Here is an 18448-nt window from a genome sequence, read left to right on the forward strand (position 1 = left end):
ACCATAGATTTTTCCCTTGTGAGTTGTAACACAGGCATTAAAAATGAGAAAAAAGTATACATTAATAGATCATGTGTATGATTTTTATTCAGGAAAGCTTTTAAATCACCTTCAGCTGTCATGTAGAAATATGGAAGGGTCAAAGATTGTATAACCACAATATAGTTACTGTGTTTGTCAAAATGTGCTTTTATTCCATCTGTTATAAATTAATTTGCTTATGCTCTTCTCTGCATTGTTTTCATTTGTGTAATGCTAAGGATAAAATAGGAAATATATAATGTATTTCATTCTAGGATTGGCTGAGATGATACATTTAAAAATGTGCATTCAACATTGTACATCCAGCATGATAATGAAATGGTCTTTCACATATGCTAAATTGTAACAATAATAAATTGAAAATATTTTGAAATGGAATATGATGCTTGGTTTCATAGCTTAGATGCTAGGCTTTTTTTCTGAGGGGTAAAAGCAAGTAAACAAACAAACAAAACAACCCCAAAACCCATCCTGACCAACTCTATGAAAATCATGATGTCTGAGTAAACTTAACTTTGGGGGTTTTTTTATATGAAGTAGTAATGATGTGTCACTCCCACACTAATATTTTGTTACCGAAACAGAACAAAGCTGAAATAAAAGATAAGCCAAACTCAGCTTTATGACTAAAAAACTCTGCATGTTAATGTTTTTAAAGGCAGCCTTCTTTCCAAAAGTGTATATTTTTTTATAGACTGACTTAAGAATTTCATGTTCTTTGTGCAAGGTAATCCACTTAAGTAGTTATTATAATTTATGATGTGCCCATTTACCAGATATTATTATATCCTCCCTTTTTAAGTGTATTCTACAAATAAAAGCATTATGTACGAGCTTCTCACACATAATGCTGTGGATGTTTGCATACCTGATAGATATTAAATGCCTTCCAGCAGCAGGCTACTGATGAAAGTGAGTGCAACTCTATCTGCTTAAGTGGAGTTACTTTATATTGTTCAGCAGTTCACTTCAACTATATTTACATAAGAGATGATCCACATATCCAAGGTAATAAAATGATAAAAAACTATACTGGATTTGATCAACAGTTTGGACTGCTGTAAAAAATTTTACCCACTAAGCTTTTAAAAGTTAAGTATAGTTATTAGCTGTTAGTATTATATGATTCTTTGGAGACACCTAACAAAAACCAGAGTCTATCATACTTACTTCTGCATGAATAGATTCTGTGGATTTCTTCTTGCTAAAGCAATTTTGAATTTCAGTATTCCTTTGGAATAATCTATATCAGTTTAACTGAGCCCTACTTAGTCAAGTGACAGCAATTTTCATGTACTGTCTCATTTATATACAAGAATCTTGCACGAGAGTATTAGAATAGCTACAAAACAAGATCAAGTTTAAAAGGACATGATCTTGGCAGTACAAATCCCTAAAGTTCATGAGATGTTGATGACTGACCTCCTCGAGGGAATTCCACTTATGCACGGGGAAGTATATGCAGTATATGAAGAAGTTCTGTTGTACCAAACACAGCAGAAATCAACAAAAGAAAGCAGGATCATTGTCCACTATTTCAATTCTCCACTGAGTTACTACTATTTGCTGAGGGTTACTGATTTTTTTGTCTCACTCTGGGACATTGTTGCTTTCTTCCTGTATTTCAGCTTCGGCTTCTTTCATCGTATTGATTACTAGTAATATTTTTCAATGCCCGATGAATTAGAGTACTACAAGCCACTACTTTGCTTACATTTGGACAGATAAGAAGCTTCAGAATATTTTAATTTTTTAAAATTTTTAGCATGCTGTCTTCAGAATGCTTGTCACAATCCTAATGAAAGCAGTGGTAGAAATAAATTGCACCAAAAATACAGCAATCCATCTACAAACTTATGAAGATTTTGCCATATTCATATATTCACCAAATATATTGCACATAGTGACCAGGGCCTATTACCTATAACCTGAAGTATGTGATCTCTACAAGTTGCATAATCACATGATCTATTTGAAATGTTACATCAATAAATGTAATTCCCTGGTGAGACCAAGAGATAAGCAGAAAATAACTTCTTACCTATTCTGAAATAAGAGAATGAAGGCAATTAATTTTTTTGCATATGGATAAAATATACAAAAATAAATCCCAGGTTTTAAATAATTTACCTCATTTTTGTGCAGTCTTCTAAGAAATAGGTGCATAATTTAGTAATTTCATAATCTGTCATTTCAGAGACACAATACAGAAATCAGCAACACATCATTATCATGGATAATACAACCAGCAAATTCAACATATTTAGACATTACTTTATCATACACCAAATATGGGAAAAAATCCCCAATTCTTATTAGAAATAAAGAATAAGCAGTCCCTCACATCTTTTTCAATAGGCAGTAGCAAAGACGGTGTAACTGGCACAGATGGAACACGTCACAGAGTTGAAGACCTAACAAACATCTAGGTCTGTACACATCTTGGCAGAATATAGAAAAACAGTGGACTTGGAGAAGGCCTAGAGTAATTCTTAAAAAAAAAAAATACCACAGTAAATTCCATTGCTGGTGTTTGTCTTCTATTCATTACCCTCAAAATGATAACAAATATAAATTAAACCATGTTGTGAGGAAATCTATCTGGCAAAGTGACTGACCTGATCAAGATCTTAGTGTGAGTGCCAAGAAAAGAACATGGCCCATAATCTTCTGCCTTATTTAGAAGAACAGCTTACATATCCTGCCTCCTCCTGCCTTCTTTACACAGGAAACTTCCTGCTGGCCTCAGTTTTCCTTCTGTCCTCTCAAAGACATTGTTCTCCTATATTCTACTTTTGGAATGTGTTTGGAAAGGTGCACCAACTAATCCCTCTTCCTTGGTATTTATCAATTTAGTGCTGTTATCCATCCCTAACCAACAGTATAACTGGAACCACATAGCACCAAATCTCTACCACCAGGAAAAAAAAAGAACCAAAAAAGTAATTTAATTAGAAATGTGTCAGAAAGATTTAGATTACAAAGTTACTTAAAACCTTTCAAAATTACTCTAATTTAAATCCTTGCATATATATAGGTATGTATGTATATAGTCATTGGTATGTATGTATACAGACATGCAAAGCCATCATATTTGGTTACTTCTTTATTTGCAAAATCACTATCATAAAAGCAAGTATCTATTTCAAAAGCATTCTTGCCAGAGGATAAAATGAAGAATATAATAAAATTAATCAACTCTGTGTAGCTACAGTGGAACTCCTTATAATAACTTTTTTTATTAGAAGTCAGCACATGATTAATTATGAACAAAACTCCACATAATTATTTGGAATTTTTTTCTTTTTGTGGATTGGATGTTTGCTGGTAAACTGCTTAGTGGCTGTAAAATGACCTACAACTTCAGCAGATTTCGTCCTGTTTAAAGAAATGTAAACACACATGAAAAAAATATTAGGTGGCTTTGAAGAATTCACTGTAGCTTTTATATGCTAACTATTTTAATGCTGGTATGTCTTCAACATAACTCAAGCCATACAGTGTAAAGAAAGCACTTAGTTATGAATATACAGGAGCGACTGATACCAGATACATTGGAGATAGCCAGCTACAAGCAAAAAAGTAGGAAGACTCTACAACCTTTTCGTCTTAGAATTTTAATTTGCAAATGAGAATTCTTAGTTGGGATTGTTTCTCTGTGTGTGGTGGGGTTGCTTATTTCTTTCATATTCTTGTTCTTTGATTCAATTCAGAGATAGAAATTTATGTGGCATTTCTAAGCTGTATAATATTTTTCTCTTTTTCCTGCTCACTTTTTAATTTACTTACTTGTTCAATGTAACATATGCTTATGTTGTGACTCCAGAAATCTAAATAATGTGGAAGTGGCTAGATAATATCGTGATATAAAACAACCACCCAAAATATAATGAATTAAAGGTCTTTCCTACTCAGTTTTCTGAAGAATCTGCAGATACACCTGATTAAGTCAAATCTGTCATTTCAAAACAACTGAAGTAGTTCTTTTCTTTTTGGATTATCTTTGTTGGCCAAGGAATAAACTGAAGATGCTAATGGACTACAAATAGAAAGAAAAAAAGAGATGAGACTATGTAACTTAGACAACAATGTATCAAATATAATGTTGAATTAAATAACATAGAGGGACATCCAGATTAAAACCCATATTTGTATGTTGCTTGTGAAAATTTATTTAATTTCTAAAGAGTGAAATAATATTCATAACCTTCTGTGCTATATAGACTTCTTTTAAAATAGTTTTAAAAACAGGTTTTAATGAAGTCTGACTTCAAAGAGGACAATAAGAAAAATGTGGTCTTCAGGCTTCTAGGCAGGGCAGCATTGGTGATCCTGATGTGTTTTGGTTGTGTGAAATAAGTGTGTTTAATAAAACAAAACTCGTTATTTCTTGTGGGTCCATCCATCATTTTATCACTTGGTCTAACACCAGTCACTAATACTTTACTAGAATGTAATACCTCTAGTGCATGTAACATCACATGTTAAAGATTGGTGAGATAATAGCAGTACCAAGAGGATTACTTTCTGCACCCCTAAGGATGTGGAAAAGGTTTACAATGGGGATCCCATCCATGCTTCATTTGAGATTTTTCCTGGGATCTGAGTAATACCTATCTTCCAATTATTCTTCTTTCCTTTATTACTTCTGATGACTGTTTTGCTTGAGTGGATCATCAAGAATGGTTTCCTTTTTGTCCTTTCTTCACTAGTATTAAATCAGTGAATCTTGACCAGCCTAAAGCTTGGCTTTGTGGTCTTAAATGCCTGTGCCTCTCCCCCTACAACTGCTTAACTTGTTATCAGATCTCATAGGGATAAGTGGACACTTCAGGTTGACACTCTTTGTTAATGCCTTAAAAGATATTTCCAATCTAATATTACACAAAGAAAGAAAAAATACCTTTAGTATAGTAGCTTGGTAGTCACTGTGTAACCGTATTATGGTAGACATATCATTTTTGGCCAGTTTAAATTTTGCAGCAAAAACCTCTTTGTCATAAAATCAGGGAAAACATGGACAACTACTGCTTGAACTGAATGCTCAATTAATTACTATCTTTGTTCCAGGGCCTTTAAAAATCTCTCTCCCCAGATACTTCTCCCATCTCCTCTGTTTCAATAAAAAATTAATCTTTCACTTCTTGTCTCCAGTCCTTACCTGCCTGTATTTTGTTTGCTTTCTTTCACTTTGAAATGATAAAGTAAAATTAACAAGATACAGCCAACAGTCGTGCAAGGAAAATATCATCATTTCTCTGACATGGCTTTCAATCCTAATTAAATTGGGCTATCTCAAAGATAATCCATTCCGTTTCTGTGAGGATGCACTCATTAGCATGTCTGCTGAGAGAGGTGCTTATAACAGAGATCTTTGTAGGGGGGGTTTAGTTGCTGTCTCTCTAGAGGCTCATTAGCATTGATATAGGACTTCCCCCCACCCCAAATATTTCTTTTATTTAATTAACAAGACATTTTTTAAGCCATATGAGTTTTGCCTCATAATCATTCCCAAATCCTGAGATGTTGTATTTTACAACAGTAGTGGAGAACCACCTACTGGAAATAATGCTTCTTGCAGTGCAATCCACGATTCCTTCATGTCTGTTGTATCTTTTCGAATTTCCATCCCAAATGAAAAATGGCTCTGAGGAGCCATTTCTAAAACAAACAATAAAAAGGAAAAAACACACAAACAAGTTTGCAGCCAATTCCAGAATAGGGGCAGAAAATAAGAAGAGAAAAATCATCTTCCAAATGTCAAGCAGGAATCAGAGTAATGATGCTGTAAGCTCATACTGTGCTAAGGAAAACACACAGTTATGACATATAAGGGACTACACTAAAATACTTCATTGTTACTGAAACATACTACAATCAATTTGATTTTTTTTTCCTTGATAAAGTATTACATTTCTTATGTAAGTTTGAGGGTTTTTGGTTTTTTTTTCCTGCAGGAAACAAGAGGAATGAGGGAGCTGTATTTTAAGAATAAGGCACAGTAAAAAAAATAATTAGTCATTAGTCAATATACTAGGGCAGTATTTTCTCTTAAGTTCTGCCTCTACCTGCCAGGCCGTGGGAGATTTGTCACCATGATAATAGAAAGCATCTTGTCAACAGCAACACTGCCAATATTGTGATGAATATCCAGACATGATACTTGAGTTCAGAAAAATAGGACATTAGTTAAAAGTATAATAAAAATGCTGATAAACTAACTTCTTTATTAGCTGCAGAATTGCAATACAGATTGATAATATATATTCATCACACAGAGAGCTTCCATCAAACTGTTGTAGATTGTTTCCAAAGTGATTTCATTTGTGGATATACAGTCAAGCAGCTCATGGTAGAAATGGGAGAAAAGTTCTGCTCTAATAGGCAGTCTTACACTCACCTCTTTCACTCACTCAGTATTGTCCAGAACTATTTCCTTGATATGAGGGAATCTGCTGGAGATAACAAAAATACTTTCATTGAAACATCTTTATTTTGAAGCTTTTCCAGTTACTTAGTTCCTTTTCTAGATTACAGAGAGATTAATGGATCATTGAAAAGGATACATGTGTCCTTTTTTTTTTTTTTAAGCAAAATTCATTAGTACAAGTCCTAATATGGGAGATATGGTGGCTAACTACATTTCCATGTTGTACCAGTAGAATGTTTCTCTAGCAGGATCAGTTATAAGGCACATGTAAATGCTTAATGCTTTTGCTTTAGAAACGCAGTGTAATGGAAACACTGAAAATGCTGGGGTTTTCCATTTTGACAAGGGACAATACCCCCCCAAGTGAAAGTCAAATAAACAATACCAGCTTCGCTGAAATAGAAATTCTGAGTGTGTTATCCAAGTCCAGTCTCCTGAAGGACTAACAGCTTCCTCGTGAGGGGAAGAGGAAGGGAAGGCGCTCATCTCTTCTCTGTGGTGACCAGTGACAAGACCCGAGGGAATGTCCTGAAGTTGCATCAGGGGAGGTTTAGGTTGGATATTAGGAAAAGTTTTTTTACCCAGCAGGAGACTGGGCACTGGAACAGGCTCCCCAGGGAAGTGGTCACAGCACCAAGCCTGACAGAGCTCAGGAAGTATTTAGACAACACTCTTGGGCACAGAGTGTAACTCTTGGGATGTCCTGTGCATGGCCAGAGTTGGATCTTGAAGGGTTGCATCCAACTCAGCATATTCTATGATTCTAACAACTTCTGTTAAATACCAAGCACAGCGCACAGGCTTCCACGCACAACTATTGTTTTTTAAACGCCAAACCCTCTAGTTATATTTTTTCGCCCAAAGGAAAGTACAAAGAACCTAGATGCATAAACTCCATGCCACAAATCAAGGAGCAAAACACGCCAAAGGCCGACAGGAACAGAGTAGTCGATACTGCTCCAAACGAGGGCAAGATCTGATCCTTGTCCACGCTTAGGGTTTCGACGTGATTTTACTCGTCTTCCAACCAGGCAAAAGCATTTACAGAGTTCATCGCTGTTTTCGTATTTTATTTTATAAGAAAAATATGCTCCGCGATTCCCCACCGTCCGCAGAACAGCAGCGGATGCGCCCCAGTCCCTCATGGGGCGCGGCGGTGCAGGGCGGGGCCCTGTTGGGAAAACTACTACTCCCAGGAGGCACTGCCGCCGGCCCCTGGGGCGCCACCCGTCCCTCGCGCAATGCACGCTGGGAGTTGGAGTTTCTTCGCACCCGGCTCTTTCCCCGAGCGCCCCGGCGGTTGCGCGGGGGATCCTCAGGCGCCCAGCGGCCTGGGTCGGGCGGGGCGCGCGCAGTGCGGAGGGGCCTGGGCGGGCGGAGGTTACCAGGTAACGGTGAGTGTCTGTCTGTATCCCTCCGCCAAGGACCGCCCCCCGTGCCCCCGGCGGAGTGGCGGCCAAGATGGCGGCGGTGGCTGAGGCAGGAGCGCTCTGAGCGCCTCCGCCGGCCCTGTTCCGCCGCGTCGGGCGAAGCGAGGCCGCGCCGCTCCTCCGCTGTCCGAAGGCGAAACGCTCGTCCGGGGAGCCCGGGCCCCGCAAGTGGCGGCCGGCGGGGGAGGAGGAGCCAGGCCGGGTGACCTCCCCTCTGGCGCGGGGTGAGCTGCCTTCTCCTGCCCCTCGCGCGGTGCGCTGCCCCTTCCACGTCCCTTTCCCGTGGTGGCGGCGAGGCCGCGCTGGTGCAGTGGGGCAGGGCGGCCAGGAGCGGGCAGTGGGCTCGGAGGCAGGTCCGGGACGGCGGGGAAACCGTGCGGCGGCGGCGGGCTGTGCGGGCCGCGCCCCTCGCACAGGGCAGGGCGCGTTATCCGCTCTCCAAGGAGACGCCGCCGCGTTCGCGGCAGCGGAGGCGCCTTGACCAGAGCCCGCCTACCCACGCACCCCGCGGCGCCCGGGCTTTGGCGCCGGGAAGGAGCGGGATTTCCTCCCGCCGCCTCCGGGCCGGGACCGCCTCGCCCGCCTCAGGCAGCGAGTGGTTCGGCCGGCAGAGGCGCCGGGTCATCGCTCGCTCGCCGGCCCCGTTGGCGGCAACGAGATCCGCCGGGCCTGAATTCGGTGCCCGCCGTGGGATCGGAGCAGGTCGGGACGGCAGAGCCTGCGGGTGCTGGGAAGGCCCCGGCGCTGGAAGCTGGAAGTGCCGGGCGTACCGCCCCTAGCCTGGGTGTGTGAGTGTGCGGCTCGTGTGAGCGCTGTCCGGTGCGGCAGGAGAGGATTCGCTCTGTTGACTGCTCCTGTATGATGATGTTGTATGGTTTGCTTTGAATGAGTTAATGCCCAGTGAGGAACGCACGTCTTAAAAAGAAATGTTTGGGCCCATTTTCTGCCTTTATGGCGCTTTGATGGCTTTTTGCAAGTTTCTGTTTTCGTTTAATATTTTTTTTTTTTCAAAACTTTTCTCTTTGCAGTATTAGGTGCTCTAGAGAGCTCTTGTATTCATGTGAATGCTGTAGGAAGAAATTCTCCGGAGCATCTTTATTTTAGAGAAAAAAGTCTTTTGAAGTACATAGCTTGGTTTTGCTTGCATGCTAAGTAGTATTTCTTCTGTGCGATCTGCATATTGCTGTTATATGTACAGAATATGTTTTGACTATAATCTTACATGCTTCAATTATAATGCTACATGTTATCTGAAGTTACTATTTCTGTAAAAAATATACTTGAAAGTCTTCTCTTTTTTCCCCAAATTCCTGGTGAATGTTGTAAGGCAATAGGTACATGCTCACATAGCTTTTATACAGATCCTATAACTTGCAAGAACCAGAAACTGGCAATGGGTTGCTGTAGATAGATAGACAGATAGATAATAGGAAGATAGCAAAGCTTTTAGAAGAGGGTTTTTTTGTAGAAAGAGCTGGTAAAATGAAAACAAAGAAAAAATACATGTTGATGAAATGTGTATGTGGAGGTGGAAAGCACAGCTTCATGTGAAAGAGAAGAAAAAACCTGGCTGAACCTCTTTGTGTTTTTCAACTGAGTTAAAGAGGTAAAATACCAGCAGAGCTCTCTGATCTTAAACTTGTTTGAATATAGTTCATTTGGAGGTATCAAAGACTATAATATGAATGTTTAGAAACTTTCCCTTTGGGAAGGGCACAGTTCTGCTAAAACACTTTAAAATCCGCTTGCTGGAAATAATGACGATACTGTTATTTTTGAGCTGTATTTATCAGGGCATGTTGGTGTATGCCCAGTCTTCTTGTTTGAGAATATTGTTATTCAGAGTATTCCTTCTGGGGCAGGGAATTTACTTCAGAGGTAGTGAGGGTCTCCTATAGCAGAGATAGTTGAGAACAGTTTTTGTGAAAGTTTTAAGAAAAAGAAATGTGAGTAGTTACTTGTATTATGTAAAAAGCAATACTGCCACCTCTTTTTACAGTGGGAAGCAGGGAAAAACTACTTTGCTACAGTTTTAGTAGAATTATATAACATGATGATGAGGAAAGGGCTTACAGAATTGAACTGTAAACCCAGATGGCCTCTAATCTTCCTCATTATGCTCAGTGACATAGGTCAGGATACAGTGTCTGTTGAAATGTTGGATCTTGCCCATCTACAAAGCTGAACAGTTTATCGGTAACTGAAGAAAGTTCTTTAAAATCATGGCTGTTTTTAAACTGATAACGATGCATTTGCTTTAAACACTTGGAAATTTTAGCATGAGCTTTCCTGTCAACTTTTTATAGGATGCTTGTGTTTCTACATGAAAATAAACAAAATGTGAAAGGGCACATTGTGTTCTAATTTTCCAGCTGACTCAGACAGATTACCTGAAAGTTGCACAGAAGGTCCTTGAACCAATATATCGTTTTTGTATAGTCATAAGGTTAGGCCTATCAAGAAGTTTATCCAGTTCTAAACGTCTGGGTTTTTTTTTTTCAAATTTTGGTATTCTTTGTTGGCCATCTAGTTCATAGGTGGTACCTTCTGGTTGCATGGCCTAGTGGGCACTTCTGCTGGGATGAAGAAGGGAGTTTGAATTCTTGTGCAGGGATAGTAGGGCAAAGTTCCCAAAGTAGCAGGCACTTACACCTGTTACGCTTACACCTGTGTTATGGTTATGGCTGTGAGATGCAGAAGCGGAATGACTCCTGACTGTGTTACTGTGACCTAGACTGGCACACTGCCGAGTGGAGATGTGGTTATGGTGTGAGGAGCATACCTGGTAAATCCCATTTCCTTTATGATTTAGTAATGGGCTGTGTTAGTATAGGAATACTGCTTTGTGCAAGTGCGCCTACTGAGAGAGCTGTACTGTGTGATTTTGATTGAACCCTCTACCTAAGCAAGATAGGTGTACTAAGACAGCTTTTAAACTTAGTTCAAGATTAATCTGTTTTTCTTTCTGGAACTGATATTAAAAAAACCCAACAAACTTCTTAGATACTTCCTAATCTTGAGTTTCAGGTGATTTATTCACCTGCACTCTGTGAAAATTAATAGTAGATAATTGCAGTAAAATGTTGAGAAACTGGTTCCTATCGATTTTTATGTTTTTGTTTTTTCAGTTAAGGTTAGAATTATGTCCTAACATAGTGGTGGAAATGAGCTGGAAAAAGTAAATCTCTGCAAGACCGCTTTTCTTCTTAATCTGTAGCAGTTCTTCATAGGTAAAGTTTGTAGCTTTGTGCAGTGGAATTGTGCCAGCAGCACTTAGCAGATATAGTTATGTATTCTTCACCTTTTGGAACAGGCTCATCTAATTTTACTGTCATAAAGGAATACTTTTTCTGATCTTTCAATTTTAACATTTCTTTTTATTTCTAATGTCAAAACAGGAACTGAAAATGAAAACTTTGAACATTTAAGTTGTTTTATATTGCACAGAGTGACACTGATAGAGAGCAGCAAAGCGCTACAAAACCCACATTATTTTGTTTTGGTAGAAACTGTAATGTTAGTGGCAGGTCATTCACTGCTTAAATAGCTTAATGTGGGGCAATGAAGGTAAATCAAGGTAAAATCCTTTTACTGACATCTGTTTTCCTTGTATTTTTTCAAGTGTGTCATTCAGTGCTCTGTTGTCAGCATCTCAGTCTTAAAATGAATGTGAAAGTTTGACATACTGGGTCTCCAGAGTCACTAATTATATCGAATAGATGTCACCCTGTGCCTGAAAGTGTAGGCTTTATGAATTACAAAGCAGTCTTTCCAAGCACTGTATAGTTTGTTTTAAAGTGAGGGCAATTGAGATCCTCAAAAAAAAAAAGTTACTTTCTTAGATCAGAGGTTAAAAAGCCCTACTTTTTACTACTACTACTACTACTTTATTTTAATGAATGTTTAGAAACTTTCCCTTTGGGAAGGGCACAACAACTACTACTTCTTTATTTTTTTAATGCCAGTTTCTTTGTTCTTCTCATCGATACATTTCTAGTAACACAGTTTAGTAAATGCGGAGTTCAGTTTCCTAAACAGCTTCGTGTTTGCGTTTTATAATGAATATGTAGTTGTCTTCTCAGATCGTGAATCTTTAACTATGTAAACTGATTTTAATGCAGCACATTTCTTTCAACTATTTCTTTTAGATTGTTTTTATTGATTGCTTGTCATGGCAACAGGAGGTGGTCCCTTTGAAGAAGGCATGAATGATCAGGACTTGCCCAGTTGGAGCAATGAGAGCCTTGATGACCGGCTGAACAACACGGTAAAATTATTCTTTTCTTTCTGTTGCCATTTGATGCTGTACATTAGAATTACCAGATAGATTGTGTTAGTGGCAGGTAACAATGCAAACCTGTAAGCCTTGTCAGTACAGCTTTACAGGTAAATACCTGGAAAAATGGAGGTAGATGTAAGTAGGCAATGAGTAAAATTCAGAGATTGTGAGGTCTGTAGAGGTATTTATGGCAAACGTTTTGGGTAAATAAAGTAGCTAGACACAAAATCATTGTAGGTGTCATGAAAGTGAAAGCCATAATTTAAAATTTCTGAACTCCTAAAAGTGAAAGGGTCCGCAACAAAGAAGAAAAAATACAACTGCAGCTTCATTTGAAATTAATTTAATGCATTTAGGATGAAATGGATTTAAAATTTCCCAACAAGCTATTCTTAATTATGCAGTGGAGGAAATTTTATTTTGTAAAGTGACATTTGCTCTAGAAAATTCAGTTCATATTTCAATATGGCTTACTATTTTTACTTCTAAAAGAGAAGTAAACTCTCTCACAGGGTGAAAACATTTGCTTTTTGTCTGTGTGGATAACAAATATAATTTTTTATTCTCTCTCCTTCCCCTTAAGGACTGGGGAAGTCAACAGAAGAAAGCAAACAGATCTTCAGAAAAAAACAAGAAAAAGCTTAGTGGGGAAGGTGAAACGAGACTTACTAATGAAATATCTCCAGAATCTTCACCTGGAATGGAACGACAGAAGACCAGAACTTCTCATAGTTTTCCTCATGCTCGATACATGACTCAGATGTCCGTTCCAGAGCAGGCTGAACTAGAAAGGCTTAAACAAAGAATAAACTTCAGTGATCTGGATCAGGTTTGTGTGAATACTAGGTCCCACTAGAAATGTGACTACAAAATGTATTGAGTTATCTCTTTAACAATGTGACAGATGAGTAAAGAATCCTTTCATAGATGATTAAGGTAAAAAAGAAAAGCTTATAGGCGCCATGACAACCAAATCAAAATTCTGGTTTTGAACTTCAGAAAATAAAGGAAAGTTCAGGACCATGGCTTTCCCTTGTTCAAGAGTGTGCTAGCTGTCTTCACTTCCTTGCTCTCAGCCGTTAACAAATCTCTATGTCCTTGGAGCAGTATTTCTTACTCATGGTGCTTGTCTGCCACTTGAAAATACCTGTTACATTATTTTGAAAGTCTGTTCTTGAACTGCCAGTTTGTGATCCTGAACATTGTTATCCTTGTGGATTAGGCAGAGGAGTATCATTAAAAACTGCTCCTCAGTAGAGTGTAGAGAATTTTATGGGACAAATTCTTGAGCCATAACTACTTTTTTGAAAATACAGCGCATTCATCCTTCCCTTGTCCAAAACCAATGAAAAGTATGAGGGATTAATTCTTTCATAGCAAGGTATGAATTTGTGTTAACAGTTTCAGAACCGAGGCTAGTTCATCTTGCCCAAAGGTTGTTGCTAACTTCCTTGGTTGTGAAGATTCTTTCCATCATGATTCACTGTGTTGAGTTACAATTTAAAGGCTGGGCATAACTTCCTCCTTAAATGTATTTTAGGGCAGCACTTCACTATTCACAAGGTTCTAAAGAAAAGCTGAAGTTCTGAGGTATTATATTCTGCACAGGAATATGTTGCTCTTTTATTATTGTTCTTTTCTCAAATGTACCTGGAGAAGTAGAATGCCTTTTGCTACAGTAAAGGTGAAGGTCACAGCAAGAATGAGGAACTAAGTTCTGAGAAACTACAGAACATTTTTGCTTCTCATTGTTCTGGGAGGATGGATTTGCTTTTTGAAAACTATATGGCAAATATCATTGGCACTGTCTTTAGCTAACTTTTGGCCAGTTGGTGACTAATTAGGTAACTTTAAAATCAGTCTAATAATACTGTAGAAATAGTAATACAAGCGGTGTTGAGAACATAATTGGATTAAAAAACAAAGCAATTGTTCTTTCTTTTGTTTGTATATAGAGAAGCATTGGAAGTGATTCTCAAGGCAGGGCAACGGCTGCTAACAACAAACGTCAACTTAATGAAAACAAAAAACCATTCAACTTCCTGTCACTGCAGATTAACACTAACAAAAGCAAAGATCCTGCCTCAGGTTCCCAGAAAAAGGAAAGTGGGGTATCAGCACAATGTAAAGAACTGTTTGGAGCTGCTCTAAGCAAGGATTTCTTGCAAAATTGCCAAGTGCCTGCTCAAGAAGATGGAAGGGGAGAACAAGCAATGGATAGTAGCCAGGTATTTACACAGCTTATAAAGTCTACAAAATATCGACTCTTAATTTTTAGTGCTTCTTTCTAAATTTCTTTAAACTATAAATCTTTATTGGAAATATTTAACTTCCTACTCTTCTTAAACTTGAAGAAAATGTGAAACCAGACTTAATTATCTACTGTTCTTTAGAAATCCAGTTGTTGGTAATAGAAGTAATTTTCATTTTAGAGGTTGTTTCTCTTTTATACGGTTCCAGAAAATGCTCTCACAGTTCACTGTTTTCCTATGTTGATGAGCTGAGTTGTGTTTCAGCCTATGTTGACCAGAAGCCCTGTGCTTCAGCCTTGCAACTTCCCGCATGCATAAATCTATCCTTATAAAAGCTGTTGACTTCTAACCACTTGTGGAAGAGTGCTCGTAGGAGTGAAAGTACGAATATGTCCCTCTTTCATTACTTTCTTACTCCTTTGCTGTTGCTATCACTGTGTCTTGTGCGTTGAATATGTTGCAGCTGCAGCTGAATGCATTCAGTAACTTCAGTGTCTTTGCAGATTGTGAGCAGACTAGTTCAAATTCGCGACTATATTGCTAAGGCCAGCTCCATGCGGGATGATCTTGTAGAGAAAAATGAAAGATCGGCCAATGTTGAGCGTTTATCACACCTTATAGATGACCTTAAAGAGCAGGAGAAATCCTATCTGAAATTTTTGCAAAAGATGCTTGTAAGTTTGAGAACATAATGTATTTATTTCTACACTGTAAGCTTTTTTTAGGAGTTGACCGTTTGTTTTGATGGTGCTACTGAGGGTGTTGGTTTTGGTATGTAGTACCTTCCGTAATTCATTTTTACTGCCCCCTTATATAGCTTTTGATTTGTGCCAATGAAATATTTCAGGCTAGAGAAAATGAGGAGGATGATGTTCGGACTATAGATTCAGCTGTGGGATCTGGTTCTGTAGGTGAGAGCACATCGCTAAACATTGATGTGCAGTCTGAGGCTTCAGATACCACGGTAAGCTGCTTTTAGTAATTAAGGTGCTAGAAATGAAGGCTTTATTTTGTTTTTTTCATGGGTCTTATGATAGTGTCATAATCTGCAGTTCAGTTAAAAAATAGTAAATCCCCACACACTCCATTCAGGAGGTGTCCATGCATGTGTGGATTTATTTTTTTAATACAAGAAAAAAGTAATGATTCTGTCACAACAAAAATCTAAAGTATCTTTTAAATCTTTATTCTTTCTTCAAAGTACAGTTAAGGATTAAAGGTGTACTTTGGCAGAGAATTCACTGACTTGATACAGGAAGAAATACCTTCCTATACAATTTTTCCTCTCTAGGTTTGTTTCTGTTAGTGGGGAAAATTTTCAGGTGTTGGGTGAGGGGAGGATTAGAAATGTATCATTAGTGGGCCATTATCCAAGCATCTTTCTAGTGATATGGTAGAAGTATTGACCTAATACAGAAGTTTCTCTGATTTTTTGGAAGGACGGGCACTTTTTTAGAAAATGTGTTCTGAATTTAGTGCTGAGATAAACAGTCAGTCTTCCTTTCTATTTATAAAAGTGCTTTTTTTTAATATGGTAAGCATTTCTTGTAGTAGATACAAAAGCATTTTAATAACTTAAGTTTTGTGTCTTCCATTCTATTACACTGAGGAAAAGTACCAGAGAGCGGGTGCTCTTTCTGGCCAGTTAGCACACTGAATGTCCTCTGGATAAGGAGAATTTACCTGCTTGAAAATAAAACAGTTAAAACATTAAGAAGCTGTTGTAATTATTTTCAGCTTTATAAGAACTCTTTCTATCTCTGTAAAGAAATAAAATTAGAGATGTGGAAGATGCACTTTTAACTTAAAAAAAAAATTTGGAAAATGCAGAAAAAGGTATGTTTTTAAACAAGTATCCATGCAAACTTGCATTTGTCTTAATATTTGCAAAATTTGCACTTTAGTTTTTTGTTTGACACTTAATTTTGCATCTAAGCTCTTTTTATATGCAGCTTGAATATTTTACATGCAGAGTGCGTACTTCTGGTCGTATAACGTTGATTGCTATATGGAGCTTTATTGTAACGCAAATTCTAAGACAACTAAAAATGTCTTCATTCTTTAGTAGATGTTATTAGATACTAGTTTTCATTATTTGAGAAGATAAAGTGGGTAGGTTTGTGACTTAAGAATGCATGCTAAGTTAGAGCACATTTTCAAAATCTAACATACTGAACTATTCAATTTAGGAGGTATCTTTTAGTTTGAGCTGTCGGCCCCGCATTGAGGACAAGCTAGGGAATTCAGCTTCACAGGAACAGGTTACAGACATTGATGTTACACCAAGCCCTAAAGGGAAAAGTGAGAGAGCTGCTCTGAATGACAGGGAAATCTGGCCTTGTGGGATTAATAGCCAGGATCATGGATTGCTTTCAAAGGTACACTTCAAAATGTTACTTTAGCCTCAAATAGGGTTTATACAGGCTAGTCTTCCCTGTCCCCCCATCTCCCTTATTAATTGCTTCAAACATATTTGTTACTTACAGTGAATGTTCCCACTGGATTGCTAATCTGTAGCCAGCTGTCTTTTCACTGAATTAATATTTTTTGCCTAGAATATTTTTTCTTTGCATAGAGACATTTCACAACTTTTTCTTCTGAATTGTTAGCATTGAAGTAACTCTGTACAGCAGATGTTGTGATTTTATGTAGATGATCCTTCTAGTTTTGTTGTTCTTCTTGGGAAGACATATTGTAAATGTGACTTTCAGACACTTGGCATGGTTACACTAATAGTCTGCCAATGCACATTTAAACGAATACCAAATACAGAAAATAAATTAGAAATTAGTAACCTTAAGTTGTTCCACGAATGTTTTTGTGTAGCTGTTTATATAAATATTTGGTTGGAAAGGGGAAGACTTTCAAGGAGCACAGTGTCTAAAATGTCTTCTTTTTACCCATTATGAGCTTTTCTGTAGCATTGTCCATCCTGTGATTTAATTTTTAAGAAGTCTTAAATTCAATCATTTTTTTCCCTAAAATAAAAGGCTTAAATGTTTTGTCAAACTTACTAATCTAAATGTAGAACTAAGTTTGAAAAATTATTAATGCAGTTTTCATGAACTCAAGCAAATCTGGTACTTTAGATAAAGCCTTGATTATTTAATAGGTGAGTGAGACTGAGACTCATACCCTTTTTCCCTTCCTTCCCCTTGTTCCTTCCTGTGCCGATTTCAGTGTGTGATCTATTTTGACTCTACTCTGCTGTTCATGTGGAAGGTGAAAGTTTAACAGGAATGATCAGTGTCAGTTGCAGTGCATCTTTTAGTAACATTTTGAGGACTTCAGAATTCTGGATGTTTTCAACTTTCTCTGCTGGAAAGTTGAGCATTCCTTGGTACCCAGAACTAGTTAGTTAATTAGATGCCTGCTTCTATTCTGGCATTTGATGGAGAGCATTTGGACTGAATTTTCTACTTTAGGAACTTAGTACTCTGTGGATGGAAGATTATGCTTTCAAGTTAGTAGTGTTCTTTGTAAGTGCTTGTTATTTTCCATTATTTCATCTGCAAGGTGCAATAATCCAACTTCAGACAGGATCAGGATCTTAACTGTGGATGTCTCATTAAAATACTTAATTTGAGTAAAAGTTTTGATGCAAATATCCAGCTCCTAATTAGCATAGGATGAGGAAAATAACTGAGTTTTGATATATTTACTGCTCAGCATGCTTTCATTCTTTCAGACTATTGTTTGAAAACAATGTAGAGAGGATTCTGTTCATGTTTTTGTTATGAAATTGATTTACCTAATGCTGTTGTATTCTAGTATTGATGCTATAAATACAGCACAGAGAACTAAATGCTTTATAGGTTAGGAAAGAGTTACTGCCTAAAATTGCCTAAAACATTCTGCTAAAAATTTAGAGATTTTAGGCCAGTAAATCAATTGAGATCTTGTGTTTTATGTAGCTCCATGATACAATGCCTTATCTTGCTTACCTTTACTAGTCTTAAAGGTTAATGCCCTCTGTTATGATTTAAAAGACAGAGGGAGGCTTGGGTTGGTCTTT

General features: G+C 37.9%; 2 protein-coding genes across 15 annotated transcripts in view; one reads left to right on the forward strand and one right to left on the reverse strand.

Moving 5' to 3' along the window:
* Positions 1-3719: 3719 nt before the first annotated feature.
* Positions 3720-10459, reverse strand: LOC125326641 (cuticle collagen dpy-13-like). Its single transcript, XM_048305101.1, has 4 exons — positions 10293-10459; positions 8673-8781; positions 6443-8394; positions 3720-4081 (listed from the first exon to the last, which is right to left on the reverse strand). The coding sequence occupies exons 1-3, from the start codon at positions 10457-10459 to the stop codon at positions 7297-7299; spliced, it is 1374 nt and encodes a 457-aa protein (XP_048161058.1). The 3' UTR covers positions 3720-4081; positions 6443-7296.
* Positions 8040-18448, forward strand: part of PCM1 (pericentriolar material 1) — a 43187-nt gene continuing 32778 nt past the window's right edge. For 11 of the 14 annotated variants that reach the window (XM_048303466.1, XM_048303469.1, XM_048303475.1 and 8 more), the window contains exons 1-5: positions 8040-8126; positions 12051-12169; positions 12765-13010; positions 14137-14409; positions 14937-15107. In XM_048303466.1, the coding sequence (XP_048159423.1) occupies positions 12074-12169; positions 12765-13010; positions 14137-14409; positions 14937-15107 (786 nt within the window). In that variant the 5' untranslated portion in view covers positions 8040-8126; positions 12051-12073. Of the gene's footprint in view, positions 8127-8430; positions 8687-12050; positions 12170-12764; positions 13011-14136; positions 14410-14936; positions 15108-18448 lie in introns of those variants that run through there. The other 3 variants (XM_048303477.1, XM_048303480.1, XM_048303467.1) reach the window with 2 other exon arrangements.

Source organism: Corvus hawaiiensis, chromosome 5 (genome assembly GCF_020740725.1).
Source record: "Corvus hawaiiensis isolate bCorHaw1 chromosome 5, bCorHaw1.pri.cur, whole genome shotgun sequence".
NCBI classification, from domain to species: Eukaryota; Metazoa; Chordata; class Aves; order Passeriformes; family Corvidae; genus Corvus; species Corvus hawaiiensis.